Source organism: Plectropomus leopardus, chromosome 15 (genome assembly GCF_008729295.1).
Source record: "Plectropomus leopardus isolate mb chromosome 15, YSFRI_Pleo_2.0, whole genome shotgun sequence".
NCBI classification, from domain to species: domain Eukaryota; kingdom Metazoa; phylum Chordata; class Actinopteri; order Perciformes; family Serranidae; genus Plectropomus; species Plectropomus leopardus.
Genome location: NC_056477.1, coordinates 4,806,196 through 4,822,181, shown reverse-complemented (window position 1 = coordinate 4,822,181; position 15,986 = coordinate 4,806,196). Strand labels below are relative to the sequence as shown.

General features: G+C 42.6%; 1 protein-coding gene across 4 annotated transcripts in view; it reads right to left on the bottom strand.

Annotated features, from left to right (window-relative positions):
• Positions 1-4,644: 4,644 nt before the first annotated feature.
• The window catches only part of ehbp1 (EH domain binding protein 1), a 186,576-nt gene continuing 175,234 nt past the window's right edge, over positions 4,645-15,986 (bottom strand). For 3 of the 4 annotated variants that reach the window (XM_042501759.1, XM_042501760.1, XM_042501761.1), the window contains exons 24-25: positions 5,276-5,390; positions 4,645-4,831 (exon numbers count right to left, since the gene is read on the bottom strand). In XM_042501759.1, the coding sequence (XP_042357693.1) occupies positions 4,741-4,831; positions 5,276-5,390 (206 nt within the window). In that variant the 3' untranslated portion in view covers positions 4,645-4,740. The remainder of the gene's footprint in view (positions 4,832-5,275; positions 5,391-15,986) is intronic. The other variant, XM_042501763.1, reaches the window with a different exon arrangement.

Below are 15,986 nucleotides of genomic sequence, written 5' to 3'. Positions count from 1 at the left end.
TCCCTCCTCTCGGTCCCGGTCCCGAGACCAGACGAACCAAAAGGTTTTTAAAAAGATGGAAATGTTTCACAGGCCTGCAGGAGAAAACAGAGAGTGTTAGTGCGTAACAACAGAATTTAGATGCATTTTACGGGAACAGTTTCTTATTTTATTTTTTGCACTTTGTTTGAAAAGAAGACACTGGAGGCATCCTGTAAAAAAAATAAAATAAAATAAATCTATACTTTTTCTCAACTTAAAACCTTTTTTTAATCATAAAAAAATCTATCTATTTTCTTGTTTCTTGGAATTGCGCGTTGTCTTATTTCCTCAAAAAAGGAGAAAATTGGTTGTTAAATGAAACAATAATGATTATACGAGTGTTTCCAAGAGAAAGAAAATGGTTGTTCTGAGGCTTAAAATGTTGGGGTGTTCAGTTTTGACAGAAAGCCGCATTTTAGTTTATCAACACCACAAAACACATTTCCCCCCCCAAAGAAGCCGGGAAGCCTCAGCTGCTTTTATTTTATTTTTTTTTATACTATTAATTTCTCTGTGCTATTTCTCGTCTGTGTTAACGCAAAAAAGTGACCGTGAGAAATAAAAAAAAAGAAAATTAAAAAAAGAAGTTAAATATATCCATTTTGATTTTATTGTGATACACCCCCTCCTCTCTCTCTCTCTCTACACACACACACACACACACACACACACCAGTCCTCATGAATATTAATGAGGTCTAATCCCCATTTAGAATTACATTTGAGGATGGTTGACGTAAAGTTTAATAGGGATAGACCTCAAACTCACTGCGGAGGAAAAAGAAGAATCCGCAGAAGAAAAATCAGCACCAAAAAGCTGCGGTCACTGACTCAAATCCTAAATGTCGATGCTTTTTTTAAATGTGTTTTTAACCCATCACACACAAAACAAACAGTATTTTCTCGTCTGTTTTTGTGTCAGTGAGGGTCGTGGGGGGATGCAGCTCAGCTCGGCTATCCTTTTTTGGATCTCTTCAAAAAAAAAAAAAAAAAAAAAAAAAATCAACTTCTGTAAATGAGGGCCTGAGCTGAAACCGAGCTAATGTTCAGAGAGAAGCTGCAGAGATGGAAATTACATTTTTACGTGTGTGTGAGGAGGAGGAGTATCAAAGTGGAGGCCTTAAAAGACTTAAAAGTCATCGAGGAGAGCAGTTTGACAGAGAAACTTAGACATCAATCGAGCAAAAAAAGGAACAAAGTGATGTGTGAGGCCTGTAGTGATGCACGCACCTAAATGTTCATGATTTACGCATTCAAACGTCTGAATGAGGTGAGGGGAGCAGCACAGAGAGGAGATTTTTTTTTTGGGGGGGGGGGGGGTTAATTGATTTTTGGTTTGTGTCTCCTGGCTGCTGACTGGAGGTCAAACACTTTTACGCACCTTTTTATTTCCACCACATCTGAAGTCCGAGCAGTCAGAGGGCCCGCGGAGGGTCTGACCGAAATACCACCACCCCTCCTCTCCTCTGCACACACACACAAACACACACACACACGTTAAATTATGCAAAAAGGCCATTCAACAAATATGGCCCTCACAACACAAAAGACTCGGGTTATTCTGACATTTCCCCTACATTTCTTGTTTTTTTCTCCTCTCTCGATGTGAGTAAGACCCCGAGATAAACCCCTGAACAAGTATCAAGTTATCAAGTTGCACCAACCTTTTGTAATAAGAGTATTTTGTCTAATCCCAAATTGCAGTTGAATTTTCTTAATGCTGAGCTGGTAAAGCCTGGGATTAGGCGGCGAGGAGAGGAGGGGGAAAAGTTTTGTCCCTTCAGCCGGCAGGATTGGAAGCGGGGATCTGCGGGGATGTTGTCGGTGCTTATTAAAACGATGATGCATAAAACACAGTGCTGTAGGAGCCCCGGCGCTGCACGCAGAGACCCGGGCTCCCTCAGGTGCGGTTTTTTGGACGGCGGCGGAGGGAAAAGGAAGTAAATGCAGAGGCCGAGCGGCGCTCAGCACCTGTGAGGTGAGGCCAGGAGACATCAAAGCTCAGGAGATAATCCATTCAGCTGAAGGATCCTCAGCAGCACAGCAGCGCCGAGGCTCCGCCGCCGCCTTTTACGCAGCGCGTCGCTCCTATTTCTCTGAAAAATAGGAAACTGACTCCAAATGTTTTTCACTGCTTCTGCTTCAACAGGAACATTACTGACACCCGGGTGATGCTGCGCAGGTAAGACGGGACTCTATCTGTCATTTTATGCTTTCTAAATGCCACAAACATGTTGCAAAAAATGTTAAAATATTGGATTTATCACCCGGAATCAGTTTTTAATCAGACCTCGAAGTCATTTTTGACGATTTAAAATGAGAGAAATAACTTCACAGTTATATTAAGAGGAAGAAACTTTTAGTCAAATGCAAGAACAAAAGTTCAGTTTCACTCATGAAAATGTCAACAATCAACCAGCTTATAAAGCACATTTAAACAATTTAAACAGCACTTTTAAATTCACGCAGAAGTTGCAAGTATTGTGATTAATTTTAAATGTTTTCTGCACACACACACTCTCTCTCTCTCTCTCACACACACACACACACTCCACATGCAGCCCTCTGACGGCACCGAGCAAAAACGTCCTTCACCGTTTTGGCTCTTAGCTTTTTTTACTCTGCAGATCACAGACCCCCGTGATAAAACGCGCTATAATACAAAGTAAAACAAAGCGCCTCGGGGGACGCAGAGTGCGTAATGTGCACGTACAGTCGGTCCCAAGCAGAGAAGAAACGAATCAGCAAATTAATTTGAAAGTATTAGAAAGGCCGGGGAGGACGTCTGCTGTCACAACCTATTTTCCTGCTTTAATCGGGGATGGGAGGCTGCCTGCAGGGATGGTGTGGAGGGTTCAACCACACTTTTATCACACGGACATTAAAAAAAAATTTTTTTTTAGTTTGACACCAGAATGCGCTCATAAAACTCGGGCAAGTTTTTTTTTTTTTAAAAGAGAATTTTAAAGTGGTGAAATACAATTTTTCTAAATTTAAAAATTAATATTTAGCAGTTTTCATATTTTCCTCTCCATCTCCGGGTGACCGAGCCTCTCCAGCTCTGCCCCCCGTCTGCAGCGCGCTCACAAGCGGCCCAGAGAGAAAGAGAGAGAGGGAGGAAGAAGAAAAAAAAACATCTGCTCGGTACAAAGTGATTTCTCTAATCTTCCTCGGAGGAACCTGCTCAGCAACGACCTCAAACAAAAAACGCGAACGCCAATTTTAATTTATAAACACGCACAAGTCGCAGGGGAATTGAACAGAGCGCCGAATAATAAGCGCTGCTAAACGCAGCGCTCGCTGGTGAATGCAGTGATATGGGCCACTTATGTGCAGCGCTGCAGCCAAAGGCGTGCATGCATTTCAATAAGTTTTAGTGAAAAGAAAGAAAGAGAGAAATCAGGTCTGGATCATGTGGGATTGGTGGTACATTGATTGAAAGTATTGGGATTTAAGTTTTAGAAGTGTATGCAATTATATAAGTAATTAAAAAAAAACTTCAACGCCATGGATTGAATTAAAATTTAAGGTTAAAATACTAAAACAATTAGAAAATGTCGTCCACATGCGTGCAAATTAAATACCAAATACGCAACACGCTGCCTCTGTGGAGTATGAAATCATAAGGACTTTATTATTGAAGACTTGGGTTATGACACTGGAATAAATAAACAGATAAATGTTCAACACGTAAAAGGACAACTGCACCAGATGTGGAGCTCTAAGTGATGCACGTGGAAGCATATTTCTCTTCTTCTGAATACAATAAATAGAAACCAAAAAGTTGTTGAGGAAAAAAAACGCACATGAAACGTGATGGTAGGTTCTCTTACAAGCAGCTTAAAAGGACAAATAAATAATATATATATTTTTTGTTTTTGACTGCATGAATCCTGACAAAAAAAAAAATCAGAGGATTTTGGAAGCTATTGGTCAGAGCAGTGATGAAAATATACAACATGAGATTTTTTTAAGCATGATCGTTCTTTTGGTAAACTGCTTTCAAGCCAAGACAATTAAAAAAAAGCAATAGGAAAGTTTTATGCAAGATTTATGAATGTACCCCCCCCTCCCCCCTTTTAAGATATTTTACAAGTAAAAACTCTAAAATGAAATAATTAAAAGACACACAGTCAAGTAATGAAGCAGCCTGGCAAGACTGATATTATAATGACTCTTTTTTTTCCTTTTAAAAGTCCAACTAAAATCTTCTCAACATGATGAGAAAAAAAAATCCCCCCATTAAACCCAGTTGTGCTGTACCTCAAACCGACTGGTCTCCACATTCAGACAGAGAGGGCTGTGCTGCATCACGACATGCAAGTATCACACAGGGTTCGCACTGCTCTCGTCTCTTACATATTTATATTACATACAAGTACCGTTCAAAGAAAATGAGACTTCAAATAAAAAATATTGTATATAATCGGGACAGTTTGAGTCAGTATAAAGTTGGTGCAAAGGCATCGCAGGGCCGCGAATTCGGCCCCGTCTCTCTGCGGTTAATTTGACCAAAACAACAACCACATCCAATTACTGATAGAAATGTCTAGGAAAGCCACTATCAAATAATAATAATAATAATAATAATAATAATAATAATAATAATAATAATAATAATAATAATAATAATAATAATAATAATAATAATAATTATAATAATAATGATACATTTCTCTCATCGGCTACATTTGTTGGTTGTGTTTTTCTGAAATGACAATCATTGGAGCACACACTTCTCCTCTTTCTTGGCCATCTTTCCTTTGTTCTGCTCCAGCGTCCTCTCCAGGTGCTCGTCCTCCTCCTCGGCCCTGCGGAGGGCAGAGGTCAAAAGGTCAGAAGCGTCAGGGGAAGCGGGGAGGAGGAGGAGGAGGTGGAGGTGAGGAGGTACACACACACAGATGCACACAGGTAACACAGTCGGTGCTGCGGCAACCGTTGCTGTGCCGCCTGTGGAGTGGCCTAGCGCCAGGGGCCGAGCTCCGACCTTTCACCCGCCTGGCACCCTGTTGGCGGGCGGTGGCGCCAATCTGGAAGGGATCCCGCCCATGCAGGGTGCTGCTGCTGCTGCGCATGCAGGACGGCCGCAGGCCGGCGAGAACGCAACATGCCGTGCTCTGTTTGCACTATGTTTTTTTGGGGGACTTCAGGAAATGTAAAGATATGCAGCAGACGCTCTGCACCGACGCACCAATCAGGGGTCGGATCTTTACGTTTCAGACTTGTTCAGTGTCTGGTGCTGTGTGTTAACTTACTGTTTCTCCTGGGCGTCCAGGTCCCTGACCAGCGCGTCTCGCTTGTTGACCAGTATGACCAGCTCATCCAGCAGCAGCTGCTCTCGTCTCTTCTGGGCCTCCGTCTTCTGCCAGTCTGCAACGACACCAGAGGAGCAAACTCCTTCAGATCAGGAGACACTGAGGACTAAACACCTCGGGACACTTTGTCACATGGATGAAAAGGTTATTTTTTCTGTCCCGTCTGGAACTTGTGACTGAAAAACAACCTCACAGTTCAAGATGAGTGAAAACATTTCTAGAGAGAGTTACCTGCATCCTCCAGGAATAGAAATGTCCCTCCTGAGCTCCTCTACTGAAACTGTTTTTAACACTCTGGACGAGGCTTCACTGTTTCTTCATCAGCTAACTGAGTCCCATTAGAGGACCACAGAGCTCCAGCATGACGGACAGGTGGACACTTTGGTAAAAGTTCATCTTCTTAGCAACCTGCTGGACCGCGTGGAGACGGAGACCAGTTCCACCAGTGGACGAGTGTGTAGATATGACGAGTAAACACACTCCGTCAGGCTGTGTGTGTGTGCACAGTGATGTGTGTTGACCAAAGCAAACACACTTGAGGGATTTTATCATGTTAATCTGCAGCCTGATGATGCACACACAGATAAACGAGGAATCTCAATCCCACAGGAATGTATGAAGTCCTCAATCATAAATCAAAAAACAGATGATTTCACTTCATGTTTGAAAAGAATTTCATCATGCTGCATTGTAAAGCGACAGCCATATAACATTTATATTTTATTTGTATTTCAGCCCCCCCCCCCATAATGTGAAACTATTTACATTTTGTGTTTATATTTTTAAGGTTAAGTTTAGTAAAATAGTCTGGGATAAAGCTTGAGAAAAATTATGTTTCTGTTTCCTCGTAGTTCAAGATTCAAAAAACAACCGGAGTTGTCTTTATGGTCCAAAATCTTTTAGAAAAACACTGAAATAAATACAAGCATCTAAAAGTCAAAGCCAGTTTGTTCCTCGGCTAAATAAACAAACAAACACGTGAGCCCCTGACTCTCCTCTCTCAGTTCTCCAGGGTCTTTGCAGGAAGGGGCCCCACAGGGCCCCACAGGGTCCAGGTGGGACCCCGATCCAAATCCCCTCAGCCTCTCCCTGGAGGGGAGGGGGGCTTCCCACAGGAGAGCACTCACTCCCCCTGGGGCTCAAATATCCGCCTGGCGCCCTTAGCTCCACATTCACCGGAGCGGCACTCCTCCTCCCTCCCTCACCCCAAAACTCACCCCAAACCAGCTTAAACAACGCCATCAAAACCACTCAGACTTGTGCACTTTAAACAATCCAGCTTCTAATTATCATGTCAAATAAGAACAACTTGTGCTGCACATACATTCGATTCAAGCATCGTTTTAGGTCCGCCTGAAAGATGTTCAGATACAGAAACGTCTCAGACTGACAAATAAAACCTCTGCAGATTTTCCGCGCTGTCCAACAGCTAAAGGAAATCTCAAGCTACTCCTCTGCTCAGTGTGAGAACGCGTCCCCCCCAAAATCCCTCCATCGTTTCATAAAAAAACCTGCTCCATCCCAGAGCGAATTCAAACACAGCTGAGACGTGTGCAACTTCTGTGGCGCGTAGGCAAATTCACCCCTCTATCAATATTTAACCGCCTATTGATTCGAGAATAAAAGGAATGTTGTAAAATGTCACTCCCAAAATAAGAGTGGCTTTATTAAAAATAAATATTCCCCCCTCCATCATTGAGTCAAATTGCGGCAGTCAGGCTGTGTGTGTGTGAGTGTGTGTGTGTCACGCTGGGCCCAGTGTGTTTGTCCTGAAAGGTCTGCGCTCTCTTCATTGGCCCCGCTCGTCCCTTTGAAGTCAACCACAGAGCGAAATGAACACAGTCCCAATATTTGGCTCTCTGCGCTCCTCTCTTCCTTTCTCTCCCTCGTTCTTATTTCTCAGGGAAGCAAATTTACTCTCCTCAGGCTTTGTGGAGGAGTCGACAAATATTATACAAATAAGTCCAAATATGTCCAAACTGCATCTGAGGAGGCTTTTTTTTGGAGAAAAAAAAAAGGTTAGTTTAGGGCAGTGATACTCAACTTATGGTCCCCAATACGGTGCCTTGTGGCCCCCCAAAACATTTTCTAAGTCACAATGAAAATAAAGTGATTAATGCTGGGAACTGTTTCTGTACTTTTAGTATACATAAGGTGCCAGAGTGCATAAAACAAGAGCCTGTTTATCAAAAAACTGCCAAAGGAGGATCCCCTGCACCCCCGACAGAAGTCTTTGCTAAGTCCCAAATGTCCTAAAATCCTTGAAACATCCTAAAACCCCAGAAACGTCATAAAATCTAAGAAACGTCCTGCAGTTCTAGAAATGTTCTTAAGTTCTAGAAATGTCCTAAAATCCTCAAAACGCCCTAAAATTCAAGAAATGTTCTTAAAAAACAGGAAACATCCTAAAATCCTAGTAATGTTTTAAAATGCTAGAAATGTCCTAAAATCCCGGCCATCCTGTCATTTTGCAAAAGTGGCCCCCAAGAAAGTTGAGAATCCCTGCTTCAGGATGAAGATAATTTGTGTCGAGTGTGGAAACAGATGAGTCATCATGTGAGTCATCATATTTAGATAATTGTGAGACAGGAATCTGTGTGTATCCATATCCGCCATAACTCCACACTCTCCCACAATCCTCTCTCTCTCGACAAGGACGGCCCACAAGAGGAGGGTTCAGGACGAAAAAAAAAAAACTTCCCACAAAAACACAGAGACAGGTATGTAAAAAAAAAAATTCCCTCTTGATCCTGCCCTCCTTATCCTTCAGAGCACATCTCAGCCAAAAAGGCAAAGTCCTGGTGGAGGGGTGGGGTGGGGTAACTGGGAGGGGGGAGGGGGGGCGAGCACAGTGCTGTCAATCACATGTCGCAGAGTCCCGCCCCCCTCATTAGGAAGGTAAACAATAAAGAGAGCCGATGAGAGACGTGACCAGGCAACACCAGAGCAGGGCAGGCTGGGTAACCAGACACCCAGGAACAAACAAAACACCCTGCAGCCACTCAGAAGCCCCCCCTGCACGTTAGACCACCCCCTCCCCCTCCCCCCCCCCCCACCCCCCGAGGCTTTTACACTCTAACAAGAGGTGGAGAGAGTCAGAGAGAGAGAGAGAGAGGTTAGAGACTTGGAGGAGAGTGTACAACTCACATGGTGGGTGCGTATTCAGATAACCCTCGCCGTGCACGCCAACGGTAACCATGTGAGTCTGCACAAGGCACACAAGAATGCACTGGTTCAAATCCCCATGAACCCCTCCTCCGCCCGGTCTCTCTTCGACGCTAAATTTATTCAAGAGAGCAAACTGGTCCAAAGCCCCGTTCTCTCAAAGCGAGGAGAGGCCGTCTGACGTGCATCCATCTATCCGTCTCTCTCTCTCGTTTCCTGTCTCACACACACAACAATGTCACTTCAAAAGGATTTGCAAATTCGTGTGTTGAGAGAAAACGTTCTGCAGACTTTTTGGACTTTTACAATACAAACTTATTCCCCCTTCATTCCTCTTCTTCACGTCTCCTCTGCTCTGCTCTCTCCACCTCTTGTTAGAGTGTAAAAGCCTCCAAAAGCTGGTTTTGGCCGAAGTCCAAGTGGAGTCAAGAGACAAAAAGTGTCACCAGATGAGAAGAAAGTCGACAGGCTGATAAATACAAACTATCTCAACAAGCAGCCAGGAGATTTGAGTCTCTGTTACATCACATGCAAATTCTGAACACTAGTGGTCCCATTCCTGGTTAAAGGCAAAAGGGTTGAAAATGTTAAGAACAAATCCTTTTTTCAGTTTAATCTAGCACTGATCTAATGAAGACTGATAATGTTTTTCTTTAGTTGATCCTACTGACATGTATCATCTTCCTCTGCGCCACCATCATCAAAAAAAGACTAAAAACACAACAATGGGTCACACTGTAGCACTGGATGTTCCATCATTACATAAACATGGGCACTTTTCGGTCATCGCCCTGCAGCTGAAATACCCGTTTGTGTTCCAAATGTGTATAAATCTGCAATTGAAAATGGACCCCGAAAAATACACGTTTGCTCCTGTTGGAGTAAAATTTGCTACAAATGGAAATTACTGCAAGCCACGTTACATTTGTACATTATTATGAAGCAGATGCGTTGAAACTTTATGTTGCAACAATGCTGTGGTTGACGTGTGGTTAGGTTTAGGTACGATATAACTTTAAGGTTAGAAAAACATCATGTTTTGGCTTTAAATACCTATTTTCAGGGGCAAAATCTTAGCAGGAAAAGCAACAATGGCCCAGAATACAATAACTGCTTTTTGTTGGACTATTTGCGCTGACATGTTGCCACAAAACATCCACGTCTGGAGCCTAAAAAGCTGATGGGAACACAGTAACTACTCGCTACAACACAACTGATTTTGCAGTTTATTTGGTCTCTAACGGCAGTCTGTAGCCTGTCAAGCATCTCGACCAGGTGTCACACCATCCAGCATCCCCTCCACCACCACGACAAGCGCTACATACAAAACCCGCGATATACCATATAACCGGGTGAAATTTCAGAAAGGTATGAAGAAATAGATACTGCCCAAGACAAGAAAAATACAATGTATGATGAAAAAACTCACAGATTACCTGTGTGCACGGCACTCACAGATGAATTCACTTATTAAATGTGGGCAAAATTAACAGAAACTGACGTGTTTCAGCTACAAACGCTGATGACGGCTTTGTAGCTGAAACGCATGCGTGACTCAGCTTTTTAGGAAATATCAGTGACCCGATTATAAAGATTTATGTCCTCAGTAGGAGCAGATGGGCTTGACTCATTTTGGCATTTTCATAGGATTTGTTGACGTTAATAAAACTATAGAATATCGCCAACTTTACTGTTTAACTGCAGGACAGCGAAGTTTTCAGTCAGCAAATTCAAACTTCATATATCCTCCTGTTGATTTAATTATCGTGGTTATCTTGACTCACAAATTAAAACTTTTAAGAAACAGCTTTTAAAAACTGAAACAAGTTTGTTCATGAGCGAGCAGCAAACCCCCCTTCTAACCAGAAACTGAAGCATGAATCTAAAACAAAAAGCACGTCTGTTTCACCATATGTGACAATAACCAGCATATAATATCATGTTAGCCACACCACAGGAGGCGCTTGGAAAATACTTAAAGTCACATCCTCTGCGGGACTGACGGGAATACCAACATTTAAAGTACTTTATCTTCAGGTTTTTGTGTCACCTGAGCGAAGCAGCACAAACACTGCAAATAAATAACAAGAAAAGAAAAGATGTTATTTCCCTAAGTATCCCCCAAAAACTCAAGTCCGACAACTCGTGGAACGAAGATACTTGTTATCGGCGGTTCCAGTCAACTAGCAACCCTGAAAGAGTTGGCGACATCATCAAAAGTCGCCCATGTGATAGGATTCCACAGTGCACCTAATCAATCAGGGTCTGTAGCGCGCCGCCCCGATGTGTTACAAAGCCCAAATAGATTTACAAATGCGAAGTGTGTGTGTGTGTGTTTGTGTGTGTGTGTGTCGGGGGTGTGGAGAGGGATAAGCTCCTGCATAGGATTACATATTGATTTTAAACATATAAAAAAGCTTATCATATCAAACCGTAACAGGAAAAACTCTGGGACCCGGCTATGCATAAATCCCTTTTAGATGGCGAGAGGGCGTCCACTTTAAAACACGCGCTCGCACACACACACACACACACACACACACGCAGGCCCTTCGAAGGGAGCCAAGACACAGTTTTGTGTGTGTGCATACATAGGTGTGAATCGGTAAGCAGATAAAGAGGGCATAGTGGATCAATTTTGTGGCAGGGAGATGAGAGTGTGGCATACAGATGGCATTTTCCCGCCTGGCATCACACCAACAAGTTTACAAGGGAGGTAGTTATCACTGAGCATGCTCGTAAACAACATCAACGCCAGCCCGCCGGTCTCCGAACGTCCCCAACTGTTTTATTCTGCAACAGCTGCACGTTTAATCAAACTCAGGAAACTTTTTAAAGCATCATGATGTTTGAGAAACATCCACTTCTTGCCTCTTTTATCCCGACTGTGACGCTCGGAGGCTGTAAAGAAACAAAACCACTCAGAGTCATCGCCGCTCTCTGGTGTTAATTAGTGTAACATGCTGCACTTTACTAATTTCCATCAATATCTGTTCTCTAGTCAGGGTTGCTTCATCTTAAGGTAAGTTAGATTTTAGACTATTCACACTTTGAAATGCCACTTGACCAATTTTACAATAATGAAAAAACAAAACATGAACCAAAATCAATTATTTGAGCTTATGGAACTATTTTACTCAGATGTTCATTCTTACATAAAATATATATTTTTTGTCTTGTGGTGGAAATGAGGGTAGAACAGAGCTGCCGTTTATTGGTGGGTTTTCTTGTTAATTTTCTGTTTCTCATTTCTCATAGCATTTTTTCAGAGCTCTGAAAGACTTATTTTAGTCATTTAATACCAATTAAGTCCTTATGAATGTAATGGCTTTTCAGACTTTTCATGGATTCGTGGGAACTCTGTCTATTAGTGCAGGGATGTACAAAGTCCAGCTTTGGGGGCCAAACGTGGCCCTTGGACTGATTTTAAATGGCCCCCGGCTTGATGTTTAGTAATATACACAGATATTGGTTAATTAAGAAAGATCACTGTATTTTTTCCATTCACCCACGATGACAGGACTATCACTATTATTCATAAACAGACGTAAACACGTAAAGTCATCATCGAAGGCCGCCACGTTCAAGAATCGTGGAAAAACACTTTTTCACTAAAAGATAAAACATTTGCATTTGTCTCATTTGTATGTTATTCTTGTTTTAGTAACCGGTATGATGTGAGAAACAGCTGGATTCAGATATTTTCACATTATCTAATCAGGCCCACAAATAAAGTTTGGACGTCTTTGATAATTGAGAAGGTACCTGTTCGTTATATTAAATTTCCTTTTCTTCTCAGTTTCAGCTGATGCTGACTGCTCAAAACTGCAGGAAAATAATTTCCCAAATTATAAAGATTATTATTTCCATTTAGTAATCATGAAATGTTAAACAGCAATAAATTTAAGATTAAGCTTCCTCTCTGCTGCATCTCCACCTCTGAAGTATTCCCCTCTACATTTCCTTTCCCCGTCTGCGGCTTTTATACGCGTTTGAAATTTGTGTTTCATCACGACAGCAAAAATGACTGTTAAGATCTTCTAAGTCATAAAAAAATCTAAGAAAAGTTTTGAAGAATTTGTTCTTTCGCAGAATATCAGCTTCAGAGTTGATTTCAGAGGAACCCTCTCCTCCTGACTCCTCTTTCCACCTCAAAGCGCTTTCGTCTTTCTTCCCCTCATCCTCTCATCCTCCCTCTCATGTGTCTGAGTGTCATGCAGCTCAAGTCAGCAATACAAATGTAGAATAAAACGTCATGAGTCAAACTTTTTTCTCTCGCTCTGTTCCGGTCTGCAGCAGCAAACACAGACTAAGTCAAGAAGTCAAACCCAGCTGGCGGTTTACTTCATATCTCCTGCTTCTATCTCTAAAATCTGAAATATTTACAGTAATAAAAAGGCTATTCTTAAGATTTATCGTTACGTTAGTGGTGGAGTTGGGTTAATTGTCCAGTTTGCTTAAATCGGCTTGATTTTATGCAAACTGGCTGAACTGGCATTTGCGATTTGCTCTGGTTGATTAAAAACTAAATCAGCAACCAGTTCTGATGGCACCAAAACACTAAACCCAAGTTGTATTGTAGTAATAAGCAAAATGACAAATTGATTAACAGAATCTTAAGATTATATTTAATACAGAGCCACTAGCATCTGACAGGCTGTGAGCCGAAGACGGCAACATGAAAGAGAGATTTCAGCAGAGGTGGAAAGTTGGACGAGTTGTTTTTGTCTACTAGAAAGTTAATGTGCTTTTTAGGTGACAAGATGTGGCAAAGTCAGCCTCTCAAGGAAGCTAAAAGTAGGTCAATATGACAAAATTTTAGATTTGAAGCCTACGAAAGAGGTGTCCAGCCTAGCTGCTGGCGACATGGTTCGCTGTTTGGACCTGAACTTTGGTCGGTTGCTCTGTTTCTATTAATTTTATTCCTGTCGCTCACTTTGAAAGTGCAGAAAGGGAGGAAGAACGGCTGATTGGTGAAGCTGAAGTGCTGAATCATCTTTATGATACCTCCTGATTTCATGACAAAAACTAAAATAAGGTGGCAGCTGGTTGGAGGGCGAATGTCAGAGAGCTGGAAGTTTCGGTTTCTGACAATTGCTAATGGTAACCTTCTTGCTGTTGGTTATATTTTATGTCATTTCCAGTTTATCACGATATAAAACTCATTTCTATTTCAATGTACAAACATAAGACGACAGCAAGTACTCATCCATCTTTGAGGTGGTTACATTTCCAGTCTGTTCCAATCAGGAGCGGCTGCTATATCAAATAAGACTAGACCTAGTGGCTGTGGTAGTTTGTTGTTGTTGTTGTTTTTTGTTTTGATTTGTTTGTTCTGTCTTGGTCAGTCTTGTCTTAACTGTAATGTAATCTAATGTATGCGTTGCCTAACATACCCTGTTTTTCTTATTGTTTTTCAATATTTGAATGTTTTTATACTAACCGACATACACAGAACTGTTACCACGCAGTCAGTTAGCTGTAACACACATCGGCTGCAACACACATCGGCTGTAACACACATCCACCTGGACAGACTGTGTGTGCTGATGATGAAGACTGAAGTCCAACATGTAACTATGTGGAGCGACTGAGAGGAAGAGATAGAGGGAGAGTGGTGTGTGTGTATCATTGCAGGTGTATATTTTTCTCAGCAGGTGTGTGTGTCAGGTGTATCTTTGTGATGTGTGTGTTTTCCTCTCTGCTCTGACTCACAGTGCATCTCTCTCTCTCTCTCTGTCATCGACCGGCCAACCAAATCAGCAATTACTCGCACGCCCGACCATCGCTCAATGGACCTGCCCAAGCACCAAATAAGAGCTGGGGAGCTGGGCGGCACACACACACACACACACACGCACACGCATGGTCACAAACATACACATACATATAAAACGACAGACACACAGGTGGACACACAAACACACCTGTGAGATGTAAACACACAGATGCAGACAAACAGACCAAGAGATCTTCTCACACACACACACACACACACACACACACACACACACACACACACACACACACACACACACACACACACACACACACACCTCTCTCCCCAGCAGCTCAGAACTATCTGTGGCTGCTACAGAAAGGTAGAGCCTGTGAATGTTAAGTGCTTCCCTTAGGGAGGAAAATAAGGCCGGCTGATAAGTTAGTCAGCTGCAAATCCAACAAGTCCACATGAAGGCAGAGAGGAGCGCGGTGACACGACACACACCACCTCTCCACCTCACCTCACACACTATCTCTGCTCTCTCACCTCCACACACACACACGCACACACGCACACACACACACACACACACACACACACACACAGAGAACACATTTGATATATACAGAAATATGCACTCACAGAGGCAACAGGAAACTTCCCGACACAAACACACACAACGAAGAGACAAAAGGACACACAGCGGAAACTCTGTGCTGCGAACACACACTGGCACATGAACCAGAACTACTGAAATCCTCCCATTTGACTCGAGCTGCGGACACGCTGCAGCTCGATAAATATAAATAAATAAATAAAATGGCCATGCAAAGACAGAGGAACGTGGACGCAGGCAGCGTGGCGCCGTCTGCAGCTCCTGCTTGGCTACGCATGTCTGCTCCCCTCAGCCTCCTTTCTTGCTAATTACAATTGATTTATTATGGACCAGGTAGCTTATCAGGTGCCCGGTGAAATTACAATGGGTGTCCGAAGGCTGTGAGGAGAATGAGGGGGGCGTTGGGGGAAGGGGGTGGTGGTGGTCAATGTCGAATGGCAAAATCAATTAGCATTGATTGGCAAAAGGTTCATTTTGCCAAAGAGGACGCAGTCGAAGGGGATTAAACTTCCCTGGCCCCCTGACAACTTTGATACGACACAATGGCTGCTTCTCTGGCTGCGGTATAGTTAACAAGCTTTCAATACTATAACTGCATCTGCTTTTTTTTTCAAGCCGTCTCTCAATGTGGCCGCGGCTGGATTTCAAATCAGACATCGGCTAGTCGGGGTCTAGCTAGGAAAAAGATAGCATTGATCAAGTATCAGGGAGTGAAATCCCTCGCAAGCTCGCATCTTAATCCTCATCAAGGAGGCGACGCAGAATTCAAATCATCCTGCTTCGGGCTCTTGATGAAGGCTGGCCGACAGCCGGAAAAGAAAGGCTCATGAAAACAATACAGGAGGAGAAACATGGATCAACAGTAGCTTCACCTTCGATTTTGACCATAAACAGCTTCCCTTCATGAACGCGAAATGTAAAATAAACTTCAACTGTTGCTGTTTGTCTTCTCTGGAGGACATTTGGTCAGCTAAAGAAACATTAGGAGATGTTCCAACTTCAACATGAAAAGTGACTCAAACTGTTGTGAAATCAGTATGTGCAATTATTTGGCGTCAAAATGCGTCTAATGACACAAAGTTCAGAAATTTAAACACACAAGTAAGATTTTTTTCGTGAAACAGAGAGGAGAGATGACACATTTCTGC